Raw genomic sequence first — 20,777 nt, 5'->3', positions numbered from 1 at the left:
TAATAAATGTAAACTATGTTTTCTAGAAACATTTTCATTTCATGGAAAAATGATAAGACCACAGCAAACTATGGGGTGCCTGGGTGGCTCAGTAGGTTAAGGCTCTGACTTTGGCTCAGGTCATGGTCTCACGGTTTGTGAGTTCAAGCCCCGCATCAGGCTCTGCGCTGACAGCGGAGAGCCAGGAGCCTATTTCAGATTCTGTGCCTCCCTATGTCTCTCTCTGCCCTCCCTCCCTTGCTCACACTCTGTCTCTCTCTCAAAAATAATAAACATTAAAAAAAAAAAAAAGACCACAGCAAACTAAATTTGGAAACGTGAAAGTCTTATTTTTTTAAAAACCAGGCTATACAAAGACAACTGAAAGCCATACATGAAGAAATTTCCAAAACAAACAAATGAAAAAAATCACACCTACAAAATTATTTACATGTTGAGGGCCCATATTAAAAAACATGGTCCCCAGTCCAATATAGACATAGAGAAACAGTCTACGGTAACACACCTGGAAGAGGATTTCTGTAGTACTTCCCAGTATACGACACAAACCAAATGAGGAAACCCCTTGAAGGTACTTCAATGTTCAGAGGTTTTAAGACCTTGGCTTTGATGATTTTGAAGGTAAGAAACAAAATCAAACTGGCTTCCACTGTGACATGCCAGTGGCTTCAAGTCAGTGCCTACAATCATAATGCTTCTGAATGGCCTTCTATTTGGGGGCAGAGCAATCTGTAGGCATGAAAGTTTTTACACACTCCCTGTTACTACATTACATTAATAAAGACAAAAAGTTGTCATTAAACTCTTTTAAAAATATGTAACGAATTTTCTAAAGATAACATTTTTTTTAAGTCCAGATTCATCAATGATGAGTAAAAAATCTATTACTTCCCTAAGGTCATTTCCTTAACTCTGTCTATTCCTGCTTAAATGCAAAAGCTGATAGTTTCTGATTGGTAGACAGATCTAAAGGTTTTTGCTTTTTTGGCAAATTCAGATTCTCCTTTGCTTTTTCTTTCTGGTTTTCAGTTTCATGACTTTCATCAATCACACGTTTTCGCTTCTTTGCTTCAGCTCCATCACTTGTAGTACCTCCTTTGGCCTTGGTAGCCCATGCCTTTGTAAAAATATGGGAGAAAAGATTTTTAGGCAATAACAAAGAACTAGGAAGGAAATGATTTCCTCACTTTTTTAGGTAACAATCCTGTATATAAAAAGCAGCATTAAAAAAAAAAAAAAGCAGGGGCGTCTGGGTGGCTCAGTCTCCACCACCTCATGCTCTGTCTCTCTCTCAAAAATAAACATTAAAAAAAATTTTTTTCATTAAAAAAAGCATAATTAGTACTTGAATTGTTAAGCTAATCATTAAGGATTCTCATTGTTAACAAATGTCTTATTAATTGCAGAGCAGGTTAAAAAATTTATGTCTACCTATGTAATATTTCAACCTAAACTCTGCTTATATTTAACCATATTAAGTGCAAAATATATAACTGCAGGTACTTTTTTTAAAAATGAAACTTTTTATTTTGAGATTTTTCATATGCAGTTGTAGGAAATAATACAGAAGGATCTCGTGTACTCTGTTCCCAGTTTCCCCCAATCATAGCATCTTCCAAAGCTAATATATCACAACCAGGGTACTGACATCAATACAATCCTCCCATTTTTACTTCTACTCATTTGTGTGTATGTGTGTATGCATATTTAATTCCCATGTAGGCTCCACATTCAAGATACAAAACAGTACCATCACCACAAGGATCCCTCATGTTGTTCCTCCAACCTACATTTCTCATCCAGGCCCCAACTCCTGGTAATTAGTTCTCTGTTCTTCATCCCTATCACTCTGTCACTTCAGGAATGACATTTCAGATACTCTTTTGGGGCTGGCTTTATTCAATAAGCACAAGAACCTTAAAAAGTTCAGTCATTTCCATCTGTCTCCTAAATCTTTTTTTTTTTTTTTTTTTTAATTAGAGAGAGAGAGAGCAAGAGTGTGTGCATGAGGTGGGGAGAGGGGCAGAGGGAGAGACACGGAATCTCAATCCCAATGCAGGGCTCGATCTCACAACCCTGGGATCATGACCTGAGCCAAGATAAATATTGGATGCTCAACTGACTGAGTCACTTAAATCTATTTTAATATGTAATAGTTCCTCTTTCTTTCACTTTATTTCCTTTCCATTTATTTACTATAGAAAAGAGACCCTTTGGAGCTGTAGAATTTCTCACATTAACAGACTGGATTAAGGTTTAACTTAAAAATACTGATTACATTTTCAAGTATTCAAAAACACAATCACATTTTTTACTGCATAAGATCATTTAGATACCATTTATCTAATTCTTTATTATCCTTTTATAAAGTCTTACAAAAAATGAGAAATACAAAGTTGCCAATGAGATTCTAAATAGGCTTGAGGTGGTTGGGCCAGTTTCTAGCTTCCTCATTTTGTAATAGCTTTATTCTTAAAATTCAGTTTATCAAGGCAAGTATCTATTTCACCAGGTGAATAGTGCATGCCCATGCCGCATACTGCATCCCTGGGGAAATGATATCTGAGGATTTAATTGATATACCACACACATTCCTTCCCCTTGCAACAGAAAGCTGCTCCTAGCCCTCCCTCATAATGCAGAAATTTATACAAGGGGCAATAAGGTACAAGCCATCTGTCCTAATTTCCACATCAAAGGCTAGAACAGAACACCAGGTCTTCCACTGCCCGAAAAGCAGTACTCTCACTTCGACTTTGTTTTTGTTTTTTTGTTTTTTAAAGTAAGCTCTATGCTCAATGTGGGCCTTGAACTCACAATCCTGAGATTAAGAGCCACATGCTCTATCGACTGAGCCAACCAGGTACCCCAGTATTCTCATTTTATATTCAATGTGGAAGTAAATAGCATTTTAAAAAATTCTGCTTTTTAAAGAAATTTTTTAAGTTTATTTATTTATTTTGAGAGAGAGGTAAAGAGAGAGAGTGAGTGCAAGCAGGGAAGGGGCAGAGAGAGAGAATCCCAAGTACCCTAAGGTAGTAGTCCAAACATGTATATTTAATTTCATTTTTACTTCTTAATTTTATTTGCTTTTGATTTGTAAGTAATGTACTTTTTCTTGGGGTATCCTCCTAACTTACAACATGCAGGAACTTATACAGATATAAACAGTACATATGCCCCAAATTTAACCATTAGCACTAATAACTATTACACATCCATATGTTTAGAACTAACATTTCAGTTATTTAATTTCCTCTCCACCAAGAGTTTACCAGAATATATGCAATTTCCAGAACAGAAAAAGGCATTTTCTATAAGAATTTTTAAGACCTAGGGGGCACCTGGGTGACTTAGTCGGTTAAGTGACCAACTTTCGGTTTTGGCTCAGATCATGATCTCATGGGTTCATGAGTTCAGGTCCACGTCAGGCTCTGCCCTGACAGTGCTGGGCCTCCTTGGGATTCTCTCTCTCTGCCCTTCCCTGCTTGTGCTCGCTCTCTCTCTTTCTCAAAATAAATAAACAAATTTGAAAAAAACAAAAACAAAACCCCTGGGAATTTACTAAGATCTCAATCTCAGCAAAATTATTCTTACCTTCCTTTCTTCAGGTGACAATACTCTAAATCGAATCATTCCTTCTTTTATTATGTCTGCTTCATCTGAAAAGTCAGGATTGTCAGACAAAATATTACTTCTGTTTTCTTCCAGCCACATCTGGAACCCAGTCTTTGGCCTAAAATAGCAATTATTGAAAAAATTTCATACTTAAGACACAGTTTAAAGTGCTTTATGATTTTTCAGGTTAGTAATTAACCATTAGTCTTTGCATACCTATATATACTAAGAAAGACACAAAAAAAAAAAAAAAAGAAAGACACAATTAATTACACTTGTTAATATTCATACTACATATTACCTAAAACTGCTTGAAGACCATGGAAATAATGAACTGAAAAACCCCTTGTAAGATCAATTCAAAGGGTTTACTCACATATGTATTTTCCAAGTGGAGCAACCATGAACTCTGCACTTTCAGCTCCTTTTTGGAATGCTGACAGGCTCAAGGTCTCCAGTTTCACTCAGCCCCTCTGGCCCAGTAAAATTCTTCCAATCCTTGGTGGGTTCTTTCTCCATTTCCAAAACCAGCTATCTTTAATTTTTACTTTTCTCAAGCTCCTATCCCATCCCCTCACCATTGCTCTCACAGATGACCTGGGCGTGTATGTCCTTTCTCATATAATTATTATGTAAAGCATACACACAGCATACTTATCAATTTCATTAGACTTGACTTTTTTTTTGTTTATTTATTTTTGAGAGACAGAGACAGACCCTGAGTGGAGGAGGGGCAGAGAGTGGGGGAGTCACAAAATCCAAAGCAGGCTCCAGGCTCTGAGCTGTCAGCACGAGCCCAATGTGGGCCTCAACTCACAAACTATGAGATCATGACCTGAGCCAAAGTCAGATGCCTAACTGACTGAGCCACTCAGATGCCCCTAGACTTTGCTTTTGACACAAATTATCTTTAGGTCACAAGTGAAGATTTAATGCAAACATTTAATATTTACTGAGCACTTACTATCTGCTAGGCATTGTTCTAAATACTTTGTGTGTATTACCTCATTTCATCTATCATAACCCTATGAGGGTAGGTGCAATTACTATCTCTATTCCATAGAGGAGGAAATCAAGGCTCAGAAATGTGAGATAACTTAGGGGCGCCTGGGTGGCTCAGTTGGTTAAGTGTCTGACTTCAGCTCAGGTCATGATTTCATGGTTCGTGGGTTTGAGCCCTGTGTTAGGCTCTGTGCTGACAGCTCAGAGCCTGGAGCCTGCTTTGGATTTTGTCTCCCTCTCTCTCTGCCCACCCCCGCTTGGGCTCCAACTCTCTCTCTCAAAAATGAATAAATATTAAACAAATTAAAAAAGAAAAGAAAAGAAATGTGAAATAACTTACTCTAGGTCACACAGATAGCCAAAGGCAGACCTGGGATTTAATACCTTGGCAGTTTGACTGCAGAGTCCCCATACTTCACACAGCAGCTGTACTGGCCCTTACTACACTGTAACCAAATGGATCTTGAATAACAAATTTAAATATACAGCAAAAATTAGTGGCAAAAATACCAGAGGAAAATGTTTATGATAAAATTTTATTTTACTTATTTTTAAACATTTATTTATAAAGTTTATTTTTGAGAGTGACAGAGTGCGAGCAGAGGAGGTGCAGAGAGAGGGAGACACAGAATCTGAAACAGGCTCCAAGCTCTGAGCTGTCAGCACACAGTCCCAGGCAGGGCTCGAACCCATGAGCAGCGAGATAATGACCTGAGCTGAAGTCGGACACTCAACCGACTGAGCCACCCAGGCACCCCTATGATAAAATTTTAAATGGAAACAAAACCACAGGTTGTTAACATTCCATCTCTGATGCAGAGCCCACTAAATGTAGAATCTTAATTTTTTTTTTTAAACATTTATTTATTTTTGAGACAGAGAGAGACAGAGCATGAATGGGGGGAGGGCCAGAGAGAGAGGGAGACACAGAATCTGAAGCAGGCTCCAGGCTCTGAGCTGTCGGCACAGAGCCTGATGCGGGGCTCGAACTCACGGACCGTGAGATCGTGACCTGAGCGAAGTCGGACGCTCAACCGACTGAGCCACCCAGGCGCCCCAAGAATCTTAATTTTAATAAAAAAGATTTAAAAAATTATCTTTATGAGTAATTGAGGGATTTTTGTCTAAATTTTTTAATTTTTAGAAAAACAAGCTATAAAAAATATTACTAGCATTGCCTAATTTGTGGAAATATACAAATTTCAAGTAATCTTAATATAATTCTGCTTCCAGAAAAATAATAGAACAAATCAAAACAAATGGTAAACAAAGTTTCTTGAATTTCCTGAAATTAATAAACATTCATTTTAATCAAACTTGAAGTAATGTCACAAATCTAGCTAACAGCAGGCAATCTCCCTGCCCCTAAACAGCTGTTTTTCTTTTTTTTAATTTTTATTTTTTAACGTTTTATTTATTTTTGAGACAGGGAGAGACAGAGCATGAACAGGGGAGGGTCAGAGAGAGGGCGACACAGAATCTGAAACAGGCTCCAGGCTCTGAGCTGTCAGCACAGAGCCCGACGCGGGGCTCGAACTCACGGACCGTGAGATCATGACCTGAGCTGAAGTCGGCCGCTCAACCAACTGAGCCACCCAGGCGCCCCTAAACAGCTATTTTTCAAAAGAAAAACAAAATTGAACATTTCTCTTCTGATTCAGTATATCAATACTCATGACAAAATATTTGGTTAAACAGTTATAACTCCTTAATGACATTCCAATTAAATAAGTTTTCTGTATTGAAAGTACAAAAAATTGAATCTTCTTAAATAAAACCTTCAAATGCTTAATACCTAATTTGAATTCAGGGCAAAACAGAAAAAATAAAAACCAAAGCTACCCCTCAAATTAAACTGGTTAACATGAGGGATGCCTGCTAGCTCAATCGGTAAAGCATATGGCTCTTGATATCGGGGCTAGGAGTTCGAGCCCCACGTTGGGTACAGAGATTACTTAAAAATAGACTCTTTAAAAAAGTAGATAGATAAATAAACTGGTTAACAGGAGATATTCAATGATAAAAATGAAATGGTGACTTTTTCTTTTTAACTGAGGCATTAAAGTTTTTTTTAAAAATGTTTATTTTTGAGAGAGAGAGTGCAAGTATGGGAGGGGCAGAGAGAGAGGGAGACACAGAATCCGAAGCAGGCTCCAGGCTCCAAACTGTCAGCACAGAGCCCAATGCGAGGCTCGAACCCATGAATGGTGAGATCATGACCTGAGCCAAAGTCTGATGCTTAACCTACTGAGCCACCCAGGCACTCCTTAACTGATGCATTTTAAATAAACCCAGCATTTAGAGAGATCACGAAATGTAACATATTGCACTGGCAAACAAATAGGATACAGGAAAATAGGAACTCATTGCTCGAGGTATAGAAAATGATACAAGATTAATGGAGAAAAATTTGGCAATGTCTATTGGAATTACAAGTGCACATTAACTTGAATCATACAGATATCCATCTTATGGCTATATGTATATGTGAGAAATGACACTCATATAAAGTAATTCATTGCAGTACTACTTGTACTATAGCAAAAGACCAGCAATCACCTTCTGTCCACCAGTAGAGAACTGAATAAATTATGGCATATCCATTCAATGGATATAAAAAGATTAAATAAACTGTGTAGTAATATGAGATGATCTGCAAAAGCTGCTATGTGAAAAAATAGTAATGTACAGAACAATGTGTATGCTACCATTTCTGTTAAAATAAACAGATAAATACAAGTGTTTGAACACTTACAGAACAATTCTGGAGGGCTATGTAAGAAATTTGTTGTAGTGACTATTTGTAAAGAGGGGAACTGAGTGGATATGGAAGATATTTATTCTTTATCAGACTTTCTTTTGTATCCTTTCACTGCTTCTCCCACTTAACTATATTTATTTTAAAACAAAAGAAGAATTATAAAATATATGTTTTAAATTTTAATTTAAAACAATTTAAAGCACAATACAATTTATTTTATTTTATTTTTAAAATTTTTTTTACGTTTATTTTGAGAGACAGAGTGAGATAGAGCATGAGCATGGGAGGGGCAGAGGGAAGAGGAGACACAGACTCTGAAGCAGGCTTCAGGCTCCGAGCTATCAGCACAGAGCCCGATGCGGGGCTCGAACCCACCAACTGTGAGATCATGACCTGAGCCGAAGTAGAACGCCCAACCGACTGAGCCACCCAGGCGCCCCGTAAAACATAGTACAATTTAAAACACATATATAACTTATCAGAGCATACTTAAGTATTAAGTAGACATTAACCAATATTTATGGTCTCCTTAAAGTTATGTATTCAGGGATGCCTGGGTGGCTCAGTCAGTTAAGCATCCAACTCTTGATCTCAGTTCAAGTCATGATCTCATGGTTATGAGATTGAGCCCCGTGTTGGGCTCTGTGCTGGGCAAGAAGCCCGCTTAAGATTCTCCCTCCCTCAGGGCACCTGGGTGGCTCAGTTGGTTAAGCATCAGATTTCAGCTCAGATCATGATTTCACACTTTCTGAGTTCAAGCCCTGCATCGGGCTCTGTGCTGAGAGCTCAGAACCTGGAGCCTGCTCTGGATTCTGTGTCTCCCTTTCTCTCTCTGTCCCTCCCCTGTTCTCTTGCATGCTCTCTCTCTCTCTCCCAAAAATAAATAAATATTTTAAAAAATTAAAAAAAAAGTATTCTCCCTCCCTCCCTCTCTCTGCCCTTCCCATGCTCTCTCTCAAAATAAATAAATATTAAAAAGAAAGTTATGTGTTCAGAATGTCCACCACCAGTGCCAATGTATTATTTGTAACAGTGAACAAGACAGTTGCATAATTTTGTATTGCTGTTTCTGTATGTCTTTTATTGGAATACTGAATCTTGAGAATAATAAATTTATGTACTAACCTTTGACTTTCAGTGTTTTGAGGACATGGAGCTGGGGTTTCAGATGATGAATTTTTAGGATTTTCTTCATTCGCATCCTCATTCTTATCAGCTTGGGAAGTTCTTTTCTGGAAATAGGATGCTGCAGATGCCTGTAAAAACAAACATAATGAATACTGCAACAAAAATCTAGTACAATTTTATACACTACAATCAAGTTTTGAAAAATGTGGAAAAATATTTATAATTATTTAGTATTCTTATACCAACATGTGAAGTCCTGAAGTTCTCAGTTGAATATAAACATGCCTATAGACATAAAACCCAAAAAAACTATTACTTCAAATTCCATGTTTTCTAAATGAATAAAATTATATAAAATGGAAAAGATAAAAGATCTATTATACTAATGACAAATGTGAGGTGAAATACAAAATCTGGGATGAAATCTAGAAGGCAAAATCAGAATACGGAAGAAGGAAAGATTGGGGCCGGCATCATCATTAAAAAAAAGATATGCGGGGGGCGCCTGGGTGGCGCAGTCGGTTAAGCGTCCGACTTCAGCCAGGTCACGATCTCGCGGTCAATGAGTTCGAGCCCCGCGTCGGGCTCTGGGCTGATGGCTCAGAGCCTGGAGCCTGTTTCCGATTCTGTGTCTCCCTCTCTCTCTGCCCCTCCCCCGTTCATGCTCTGTCTCTCTCTGTCCCAAAAATAAATAAACGTTGAAAAAAAAAAAAAAAATTTAAAAAAAAGATATGCGTCAGAATCATCTGGGAAATTTTTTTAAAAGCCAGACAGATGCCTGAGTCTTTGGGGCCTGAGTATACACAGTAAAACCTTGGATTGTGAGTAACTTGTTCTCCAAATGTTTCACAAAATTAGCACACATTTCTAACAAATTTTAACTTGATAAATAAGCAATGTCTTGCAATACAAGTAGTATGTTACACCATGATCACAACTGAGCCAATGTTTTTCTCTCTCTCACTGGCTGCAAGATTGTGTGTGATCATCTTGCGTGCTCAGATGCTCAGTCTCAGGCTGCAGTGTTTGGCAGAAATCAGTGATTTTTCAGAACATAGGAAGGTGCCCACAACTGGCACTAGTTTATTTTTTGTCACTTCAAAGCACCTGTGGACAGTCCTCCGCTTTTCCATACAAGAGTAAGCTTGGGAATGCTTTGTTTCATTCTAGGCAGGCTGCCTGCAGATATAGACCCTTTCCCCTGCTGCCTTATTGATAGTTACATTAAATACAGTGTATGACAAAACTTTATTAATACTGTATGGTAGTCAACATTGTGCAAACGTATACAATGGCCCCCATGAAGAAAGAGATTCCACTGAGCCAACAGATAGCAGTGATTCCATTAATGATAGTGATAGCCGTCCTACACAATAACCCTCTACTCGTCTCCCTCACACCAGCCATGAAGGTTTTCAAAGGTAAGTGCAGGTTAATTTATTTTTCTTTATACTTTGTATTTTATTTATTATTTTGTATTACAGTAATCATTTTTATGTGAATGTTTTTGGGTTGTGGAATGAATCATCGGAGTTTCCATTATTTCTTATGGGGGAAATTCGCTTTCATATACAAGTACTTTGGATTACAAGCATGTTTCCAGAACAAATTATGCTTACAAACCAAGGTTTTACTGTATATATTTTAAAAAGTGATTCTGAAGCAAAATCAGATTTGAGAACCACTACACTCCCTAGGCAATCAATGATAAACAACTGGAGCCTCCTGCCCCATACCTGAAAGAGTGAACAAAAACTAAAGCAAGACAAACAGATCATGTGCTACTTGTTGCTGATGTGGGTAGTTGAAATAGTACCTGCTTAGACTTTGGCTTTGGAACTAGAGGCTTTATAACTGGAGACTTTTCATTATTTGTAGCTCGACTGAGTGCAGATTTCTTGGATGATTTGTTCATATTGTCTAAAATATTAGTAGAACGTGCTGAATTCACTGAAATGGCTGGCTCTTTGGAATTGGCTGATACCTAAAGAGCAAACTACTATTAGCATTTTATGTTTAAAGAAGAAAAACCCCAAGAGATTCATTTTTCCTCTAAATTTCTGTTAAGTCTAGGGGCGCCTGGGTAGCTCAGTTGGTTGAGTGTCCAACTTTGGCTTAGGTCATGATCTCATGGCTCATGGGTCAAGTCCCATGTTGGACTCCCTAGTGTCAGCACAGAGCCCGCTTCAGGTCCTCTGTCCTCTCTCTCTCTGCCCCTCCCCAACTCATGCGCTCTCTCTCCCTCTCTCTCAAAAATAAACAAACATTAAAAAATGTATATTTAAGTGTCTTTTAAGTCTATATTGTGTCACATTTGTAATTGAATACATTTTGTATAATCCATATTAAGACTGACACACATATTAAATATAACACATCCCTAAGAAAAACAGGGACTATCATTCAAAACCATAGGTATTCAGAAGATAAGTCTTAGCCCAAGCATGAACTAGTGCTGCTTTCAACTGTTTTCACAAAGATCTGTTTCAATCTTTAATGTTTCCAAGTCTGAGGAGGGTCATCTGGTGGTTTGGAAATATTTCTCTGTATAAAAATGTACTTAAAAACATGTTAAGTATCACTGGAAAGAGTTTACCTTGAAGGGGTTTACTCGTCCTTGGTTGCTAGAGATAACTGCACCTTTCATAAGAAAGAAACCCTCACTTAATAGTGGTAAAACATAGAAGACTTCTGACTTCTGTAATAATAGGTCATTTTAATCTGTATTATATAAAAACAAATGTGCTTTGCAACTTTAGAATTAACAACTCTATATGACCTCCTATCTATTTTCCAAGACAAAATAAAAGTAAAAGCTATTAAATGGAAACTATCCCAACTTCTCACTATGAAATATATAAACCTGTATAGATCTATCCTTTTCTCCTATTACCATGGAAGAATGGTGCCTTATTTTAGCTAAGGTTAATAATTCATCTACTTGTGCTCTAGATCCTATCCACTCCTGCTTTGTCAAGAAACTTGTCTTATCAACGGCTATTCCATCTTTGGACTTTGCACTCTTCATTGACTACTCAAGTTTCCTAACAAACAAAAACAAACCCTCTCAATTTCACATCACCTCTAGCCACCATTTATTTCTCCCTCGTCTATACAGTCAAATTCTCAAGAGTTGTCTACATGGTTATTCCCAGTTCCTCACTGCCCCTACATTCCAACATCCACAATTATACAGCTTCCAGCCCTACTACCCTATAGAATTTGTTCTTGCTAAGGACTCAATAAACTCCATTTGGCCAAATCTGGTGGATAGTTTTCAGTCATCATCTTATTTGACCCCCTCAAAAGCATTCTACATAGCTAAGTGTTCTTTTCTTCTTGACACTGTCTCCTCCCCTTGACTTCTGAGATTCCCCATTCCCACCTCGTTCCTCTTTGATCTCATTCCCTTTTGATGGTTCCTCCTCCTTAACCTCCTGGGCCTAATGTTTAAATGTTGGGGATTCCCTCCCCTAACTGCAATTCTTTAATCTCAAATAAACTCTCATTTGACTCTCAAAAAAAAAAAAAGAAAAAATGTTGGGGATTCCCTACGCCTAACCTCACTTTTCTTCTCACTTTATATCCTCATCTATGCCCAGGGTTTAAATTGCTATGGTTATGCCAATAATTTTCACTTTACATCTCCCTCCCAGACTACTTTTCTAAGCTCCTAACCAAAATATCCAATAGTAATTCATCATCATCTTATCAAAATCTGCATTTCCCTAGTGTTTTCTGACTCAGTAAGTGGTTCCATCATTCACTCATGTATTTAAGCAGGAAACTGAGTCTTTCTTTACACCCTAAACTTCCATACTCTCTACATCTTTTTCAGAAACACCTCTTCAATTCTTCTCATTCTTTCATTGGTCACCACCACCCTATCCAAGCCACTATTCAACGTCACTTTTGGAATTCCTCAGTAGTCTCCTTATTTGTATTCCTCCTCTGCCAGTGTGACGTGCTATGCCTGCTTAAAGCCTACAACAGCCTCCCAGAGACCTTAGAATAAAGATCAAAAATCTTTACTGTGGCCTACATGGATCTGCATTATTTAGCTCTTGCCCATCACTCCCAAACCACTCAGCACCTCTTTCTCTCTGCCTGTGCTCTTCACACCACTCTTACAATCTTAGCACATGCTGTTCCTTAAGTCATACACTTTTCCTCTGCTTCTGCTCTCACCCACTTTTGCCTAGCTGACTCTTAATCATCCTGCAGGTCTCTGCTTTAAACATTTCATGAGGCCTCCCTTGGGGTTCCCACCTATCTATCACCACTGACTAGATTAAAGCAAACTATTATATACTCCTCTGTACATGTTTTTACAGGTAAATTTTAAAAATCAAAGTAATTTATATACATGGTTTAAAAAGTTGGGGAGTGCCTGGGTGGCTCAGTCGGTTTTAAGTGTCTGACTCTTGATTTTGGCTCAAGTCATGATCTTATGGCTCATGGATTCGAACCCCATGTCTGGCTCTGTGCTAACAGCACAGAACCTACCTGGGATTCTCTCTCTCTCTGTGCTAACAGCATAGAACCTGCCTGGGATTTTCTGTCTCTCTCTCTCTCTCTCTCTCTCCAAAATAAATAAATAAACTTAAAAAAAAAAAAAAGTCAGTTGGTACTATATAAGATTTATGCAGGAATCAACCATGCATGTCTACTTGACTTTTGGTATCTCCCACCTAGTCAAAGATAATAGGCATTTAATAAATATTTGTAAAATGACCAGCTTCACAAATTTCTGATAAAAACAAACTTAGGATGGCAGAGTATGTGTGTGGGGTGGTTTAAGTACATATATCACTTTAAAAGACTACTTGAACAATTTTCCTGATATTACAAAATCACAAATATTTCTTACCTGACTTAACAGCTGGCACATCAGAGGAGTTTGCATTTTTGGAAAATGGATTCTGTCCTATAAAATAATTAAGATAAAACAATGCAGTGTAAAAGGGGAGATAAAGTTCCTCTCTATAATCAACAATCAGCAAAGGTGTCTTGACACAGTACAGGTATTCAGTTTTCCTCAGCCAAGCAAAATGAGGAAAGCCACAAAATATTGCATTTCTCATCTTTAAATTGCTTTAAAAATGTATCTTACCATACTTATGTATTTCTGGTTTTTCTTCTTTATCATCAGCTTCTCCAGTATCCTCTTCATCTTCTTCAACTTGGTTTCTGAGCCTTAGCTGGCTCCACTCTGTAGCAGTATTACTGTAACTAAAAGACAATAATATTGTTCAATTAAGAGCTATGCAAAGACCAATTAAATTTTCAGAATAGTAAAGAATAATTTAAACAACTGATTATTTCTTACCCAGCATTCAGCCCTTTTCTGAAATCTTCTTCTTCTTCTTCTTCCACCTGGGTTGCTGCCAATTCTGCTGCCTTTTCCACAGCCAGTTCACTAAGTCTTTGGGCCAATATTAATCTCCGGGAACGAGAAGCATATTTAATGGCTAAATTCACAGCATTTTGAGTCATTAAATCAGCAAGTTCCACACAACGAAATTCCCGCTCCAGTTTACAAGAAAGCTAACCCAAAATGGAAAAAAAAAAAAAAAATCACATCAAGCAAAACTTTTAAAAAATAAGAGAATGATACTACTAGTATCTGAGAAAATACTGGTTTTCTAGATAATGTATCTCACTGATTCTAAGATGCAGTTTTTACTCAGTTTAGCATCTCTGAAAGTAGGAAGCATCTTACAATTTATGGTGGGTCAGAGTTTGCGGCATTTTTTTGGCTTATATAAATAAAATAATGGTGCATTTTACAATCACTAGTAGCTTAGATTCAATGAAATAAGGCAGGTGATTTCAAGCTATTAATTACAAAGGAAGTAAGATTTTCCTTTAAAATTCAAATGTGGTTTTCTTAAACTCATTTTGCTGCCCACCCACCCTCATCCTGCCCTCATCAAATAGGGTAGCAAATTCAAAGAAGGAATAAATTATAAATGATTAATTAGTTATTATTTTTCCCAGAACTGGCACACAAATACTACAAGTGAATCGGGGGGGGGGGGGGAGGCGGGAGGAGTAGATTTATCCACTCATTTTTAAGTGTGATTGTCTATGATTTCCAATTACCAGAAATAGTTATACAACTTAACAAATAAACAACTTCCTTTTTCTTGCTGTATTTTAATAAAAATTTCAATAAAAAACAAAGGGCATTCATTAAATATCTTTGAAAACACTTGATTACTTTTTTTTTGTTTATTTTTTTTTAGTTTCATTTTTTGTTTATTTTTTAATTTACATCCAAGTTAGTTAGCATATGGTACAACAATGACTTCAGGAGTAGATTCCTTAACGTCCCTTACCTGTTTAGCCCATCCTCCCTCCCACAACCCCTCCAGCAACCTCTGTTTGTTCTCCATATTTAAGAGTCTCTTATGTTTGGGGCGCCTGGGTGGCTCAGTCGGTTGAGTGTCCGACTTCAGCTCAGGTCATGATCTCGCAGTCTGTGAGTTCGAGCCCTGCATCAGGCTCTGTCCTGACAGCTCAGAGCCTGGAACCTGCTTTGGATTCTGCGTCTCCCTCTCTCTCTCTGCCCCTCCCCCGCTCATGCTCTGTCTGTCTGTCAAAAATAAACAAACATTAAAAAAAATTAAAAAAAAAAAAAGAGTCTCTTATGTTTGGTCCTCCTCCCTGTTTTTATATTATTTTTGCTTCCCTTCCCTTATGTTCATCTGTTTTGTATCTTAAAGTCCTCATATGAGTGAAGTCATAAGATTTTTGTCTTTCTCTGACTAATTTCCCTTAGCATAATACCCTCTAGTTCCAACCATGTAGTTGCAAATGGCAAGATTTCATTCTTTTTTATTGCCGAGTAATACTCTATTGTATATCTAGACTACATCTTCTTTATCCATTCATCCATCAATGGACATTTGGGCTCTTTCCATACTTTGGCCATTGCATATAGTGCTGCTATAAACATGGGGGTGCATGTGTCCCTTTGAAACAGCACACCTGTATCCCTTGGATAAATACCTAGCAGTGCAAATGCTGGGTCAGAAGGTAGTTCTATTTTTACTTTTTTGAGGAACCTCCATACTGTTTTCCATAGTGGCTGCACCAGTTTGCATTCCCACCAGCAGTGCAAAAGAGATCCTCTTTCTCTGCATCGTCGCCAACATCTGTTGTTGCTGGAGTTGTTAATGTTAGCCATTCTGAAATGTGGTATCTCATTGTAGTTTTGATTTGTATTTCCTTGATGCTGAACATTTTTTCACGTGTCGGTTAGCCATCTGGATGTCTTCTTTGGAGAAGTGTCTATTCATGTCTTTTGCCCTGGGTTATTTCTTTCTTCACTGGGTTATTTGCCAGTGATTATACCCTTTCTTCACTGGGTTATTTTTTGGGTGTTGAGTTTCGTAAGTTCTCTATAGATTTTGGATACTAACCCTTTACCTGATATGTTGTTTGCAAGTATCTTCTCCCATTCCGTCAGTTGCCTTTTAGTTTTGCTGATTGTTTCCTTTGTTTTGGAGAAGGTTTTTATTTTGATGAGGTCACAATAGTTCATTTTTGCTTTGGTTACCCTTGCCTCAGGAGACATATTGAGTAAGAAGTTGCTGCGGCCAAGGCCAAAGAGGTCTTTGCCTGCTTTCTCCTCTAGGATTTTGATGGCTTTCTGTCTTACGTTTAGGTCTTTAATCCATTTTGCATTTATTTTTGTGTATGGTGTAAGAAAGTGGTCCAGGTTCGTTTTTCTGCATGTCGCTGTCCAATTTTACCTTGCTGAAGAGACTGTCTTTGTTCCATTGGATATTCTTTCCTGCTTTGTCAAATATCAGTTGGCCATACCAACAAACATTTCTGGGTCCATTGCTGGGTTCTCTATTCTATTCCATTGATCTGAGTGTCTGTTTTTGTGCCATTGATTATTTTCCTTTTGGTATGCATTCTGACAACTCAAAGTGAGGCAACTCAAGTACAATGTAAGGAAAATTAGTACTTCAAAGACTAAGGGTCTCATAATTCATAGAGTAGAAGGATTATTTTGTTACTCAGACATCCCACATCTGATGGGTCAGCACAGAAGCTTTAGATAGTCACCTGCATGTCCTTTTCAAGTTTTCTACTATCACTATTGTATAAACAATACCTCTTAATCAGGGTAGTACTCTGCCTCGGAGGGTGTTTGGAAATGAAAAGAAGTAGTATGGTTCTCATAGTAACAAGGTTAAACTTCAGGCATTTGCCAGGGGGACAGGAATGCTAAAGAAATGACCAGTCCTCAAGCTACTGATACCCTACTAATAACACTGTCCCAGAGGAAAAGCTCCTCTAATGATAAATGGGAAATAAACCAAACATATTTTCTTTTTTTTTTTTTTTTTTTTTTTTTTTTTTTTTTTTTTTTTTTAGAGGAAAAGGATCTAGTTAGTTCTTTTTTTTTTTTTTTAATTTTTTTTTTTTCAACGTTTATTTATTTTTGGGACAGAGAGAGACAGAGCATGAACGGGGGAGGGGCAGAGAGAGAGGGAGACACAGAATGGGAAACAGGCTCCAGGCTCTGAGCCATCAGCCCAGAGCCCGACGCGGGGCTCGAACTCACGGACCGCGAGATCGTGACCTGGTTGAAGTCGGACGCTTAACCGACTGCGCCACCCAGGCGCCCCAACCAAACATATTTTCTTACATATGTTGTACAAAGAGAAAACGTTACTAGTTACACAAATGACATTTTAACTTTTTTTTTTAATGTTTATTTTTGAGACAATGAGAGAGACAGAGTGCAAGCGGTGGAGGGGCAGACAGAGGGAGACACAGAATCTGAAGTAGGCTCCAGGCTCTGAGCTGTCAGCACAGAGCCCAATGCGGGGCTTGAACTCACAAATCATGAGATCATGACCTGAGCCGAAATTGGACACTTAACTGACTAAGCCACTCGGGTGCCCCTACAAATGACATTTTATAAAAGAAACAAAACTTACTTTACAATAAACTAAATTTCTTTAATACTAAACTCAAGGAAGTGTTGCATAGTGGTGACAGTAGTGCATACCACCTTTTGGAAACTGGAGTTATAATTAGCTCTGTGGTCTTAGATACCACTTTTCCCTCAGAATCTTTTTTCCTCAACTTTGAAATGAAAAGTATGGACCATTTACTCTCTCAAGAAATACTGAAGTCTATTATGTATTACACACCATATAAGCACCCAGCATACAGTGGTAAAGGAGACGTGATCACTGTCCTTAAGGGGCTGGTGCAAAATGAACAAAGAAATTAGGTTATACTCCTCACCATAAACCAACCTCAAGTGAGGACACGAAACATATGCACTTTATATTTTAACTATATTTATATATCAAATATATATACATTTATCTCTAGAGATAAATAGACTTAAAATATCCAGGGCATGAAACCTGGTTACTGGCTATAGACAAACTTTCATCACACGATTGCTTAAGAGATGACAAAAGGCAAGCATATCTATAATTCTTATCAAACAAAGTTCTTAAGATTACTCAGCCCTGGCTGGAGGTCTAAAAGCCCACACTCAAACTTTATTTTGTTGTAGGAGCTATAGCCAGTTCACAAATTTTATTAAACATCAGAATACCTGGAGTGCCTGTGAAAACATAGACAAGTGACCAAAAGCAAAAAGGGAGATAGCACCAGAACAGTTTATTTCTGCCTATGATCTTAGTTATAGGTAATGTTTCAAATATGTTAACTGCAATATCAACTTGGAAACAGAACTTTCAAGGAAGAAAAACACTACTGGATGCAACTTAAGAATTGGAGGTTGTGCCCTGTTGGTGGGAATGCAAACTGGTGCAGCCACTGTGGAAAACAGTATGAAGGTTCCTCAAAAAATTAAAAACAGAGGGGCGCCTGGGTGGCGCAGTCGGTTAAGCGTCCGACTTCAGCCAGGTCACGATCTCGCGGTCCACGAGTTCGAGCCCCGCGTCGGGCTCTGGGCTGATGGCTCAGAGCCTGGAGCCTGTTTCCGATTCTGTGTCTCCCTCTCTCTCTGCCCCTCCCCCGTTCATGCTCTGTCTCTCTCTGTCCCAAAAATAAATAAACGTTGAAAAAAAAAAAAAATTAAAAAAAAAAAAATTAAAAACAGAATTGCCATATAATCCAGTAATTCCACTATTGGGTATTTACCCAAAGAATAAAAAAGCAATAATTCTATAGAAATTTTCTTTTTTTTAATTTTGAGGATGGGCGGGGCAGATAGAGAGAGAGAATCCCCACCAGGCTCTGCACTGTCAGCACAGAACCCAATGCGGGGCTCAATCCCATGAATCATGAGATCATGACCTGAGCCGAAATCAGAAGCCATATGCTTAACTGAGTGAGCCACCCAGTTGCCCCCCAAAAGCACTAATTCTAAAAGACATATGCACCCTTATGTTTACTACTGCATTATTTCTAATAGCCAAATTATGGAAGTAACCCAAGTGTCCATCCATAGATGAATGGATGAACATGTGGAATATATATACACAATGGAGTATTACTCAGCCATAATAAAGAATGAAATCTTATCATTTGCAATAACATGGATGGATCTAGAGAGTATAACGCTAAGTGAAATAAGTCAGTCAGAGAAAGATAAATACCATATGATTTCACTCATATGTAGAATTTAAGAAACAAAACAAACAGGGGTGCATGGGTGGCTCAGTTGGTTAAGCATCCGACTTCAGCTCAGGTCATGATCTCGCAGTTGGTGAGTTCGAGCCCTGTGTTGGGCTCTCTGCTGTCAGCACACAACCTGCTTCAGATCCTCTATCTCCCTCTCTCTCGGCCCTTCCCCTGCTTGCTCTCTCTCAAAAATAAATAAACATTGGGGCGCCTGGGTGGCGCAGTCGGTTAAGCGTCCGACTTCAGCCAGGTCACGATCTCGCGGTCCGTGAGTTCGAGCCCCGCGTCGGGCTCTGGGCTGATGGCTCAGAGCCTGGAGCCTGTTTCCGATTCTGTGTCTCCCTCTCTCTCTGCCCCTCCCCCGTTCATGCTCTGTCTCTCTCTGTCCCCCAAAAAAATAAACGTTGAAAAAAAAAATAAACATTAAAAAAAAAAAAAGAAACAAACAGGAAAAAGAGACAAACACACTTTTGGGGCATGTGGGCGGTTCACAGTCGGTTAAGCACCTGACTTTTGCTCAGGTCATGATCTCACAGTTTTTGAGTTAGACCTCCACATCAGGCTCACTGCTGACAATGCAGAGCCTGCTTGGGATTCTCTCTCTCCCTCTTTCTCTGCCTCTTCCCACCCCCATTCACATGCATGTGTTCTCTCTTAAAAATAAACATTAAAACAAACAAACAAACGAACAGACTCTTAACTGTAGAGAACAAACTGATGGTTACCAGAGGGGCTGTGAGAAGGGAGAAGGGTGAAATAGGTGAAGGGGATTAAAAGCACACTTATCTGCTTATGATCTTAGTTACAAGGTAATGTTTTAAATATTTTAACTGCAATATCAACTGGGAAACAGAACTGAGTAGAGAACTGTTGAATCATTGTACTATAACCTGAAACTAATATAACACTGTTAATTATATCTAATTTCAAATTTTTTTTTAAGTAAAAAAAAAAAAGATTTTGAGGTTGTGGAACTTGGTGCTAACTCACATACTTTTAGGAAATACAATCTATAGAAAAGTGTAACTTTAATTTTTCCAGTATATTTATTTTACTCACCGCAAGCATTTTCATTAAAAGTTCCTGTTGTTCTTTTATTGCTTGATTTTTACTACTTTCTTCATATTCATAACCATTTTTAGCTAAATAATCAAGGTGATTGTGAAATATAACGGAACGCCAAAATTGTTCCTACAAAAGGGAAAAAACTGCTTAGAGAAAACTATCAGCTTAATGCCAGGCAATTGTTAAATATTTATCTTAAGATAACAGTTTCTGAATAAAATATTTTTTGAAATATTCTTTCTATAGTTTATTTTATAATTCAAATTTTAATGTGATACCAAAGTTTGACTTTATCTTCTATCCTTAAAAAAAAAGGGAATATAGTATTTTAAACAGTTTCTTAGCTATCATAGTTAATGCTCAGAGAACTTGTTAAACTATTTTTTAAGAGACCAATTTGCTTCTTGGTTAGAGAAACTAATTGCAAGGTTTCAAATGACTTGAGGGCACAAGGCTAGGACCATAGTGGGGCAAGCCTGGTGCCTAAGACACAAAATTTATGGAGGCCCACTCTCTCAGGCACTCAGCCCAACTCTGACAGTGAATGCCTTGCCCTAGTGAGGCCCTGATG

At 38.1% G+C, this 20,777-nt stretch overlaps 1 protein-coding gene across 1 annotated transcript in view; it reads right to left on the bottom strand.

The window, feature by feature from the left end:
• Positions 1-317: 317 nt before the first annotated feature.
• The window catches only part of WDHD1 (WD repeat and HMG-box DNA binding protein 1), a 68,808-nt gene continuing 48,348 nt past the window's right edge, over positions 318-20,777 (bottom strand). The window contains exons 18-26 of the mRNA XM_047079625.1: positions 20,201-20,332; positions 13,839-14,056; positions 13,623-13,741; positions 13,380-13,436; positions 11,106-11,149; positions 10,326-10,493; positions 8,507-8,637; positions 3,598-3,736; positions 318-1,117 (exon numbers count right to left, since the gene is read on the bottom strand). Of these exons, the coding sequence (XP_046935581.1) occupies positions 917-1,117; positions 3,598-3,736; positions 8,507-8,637; positions 10,326-10,493; positions 11,106-11,149; positions 13,380-13,436; positions 13,623-13,741; positions 13,839-14,056; positions 20,201-20,332 (1,209 nt within the window). The 3' untranslated portion in view covers positions 318-916. The remainder of the gene's footprint in view (positions 1,118-3,597; positions 3,737-8,506; positions 8,638-10,325; positions 10,494-11,105; positions 11,150-13,379; positions 13,437-13,622; positions 13,742-13,838; positions 14,057-20,200; positions 20,333-20,777) is intronic.

Source organism: Lynx rufus, unplaced genomic scaffold, assembly GCF_022079265.1.
Source record: "Lynx rufus isolate CCGP_SWC_20201006 ecotype Redwood Valley unplaced genomic scaffold, mLynRuf1.p SCAF_17, whole genome shotgun sequence".
In the NCBI taxonomy this organism is placed as follows: Eukaryota; Metazoa; Chordata; class Mammalia; order Carnivora; family Felidae; genus Lynx; species Lynx rufus.
The sequence above is the reverse complement of the archived record's forward strand: the minus strand, read 5'-3'. Positions and strand labels throughout refer to the sequence as shown.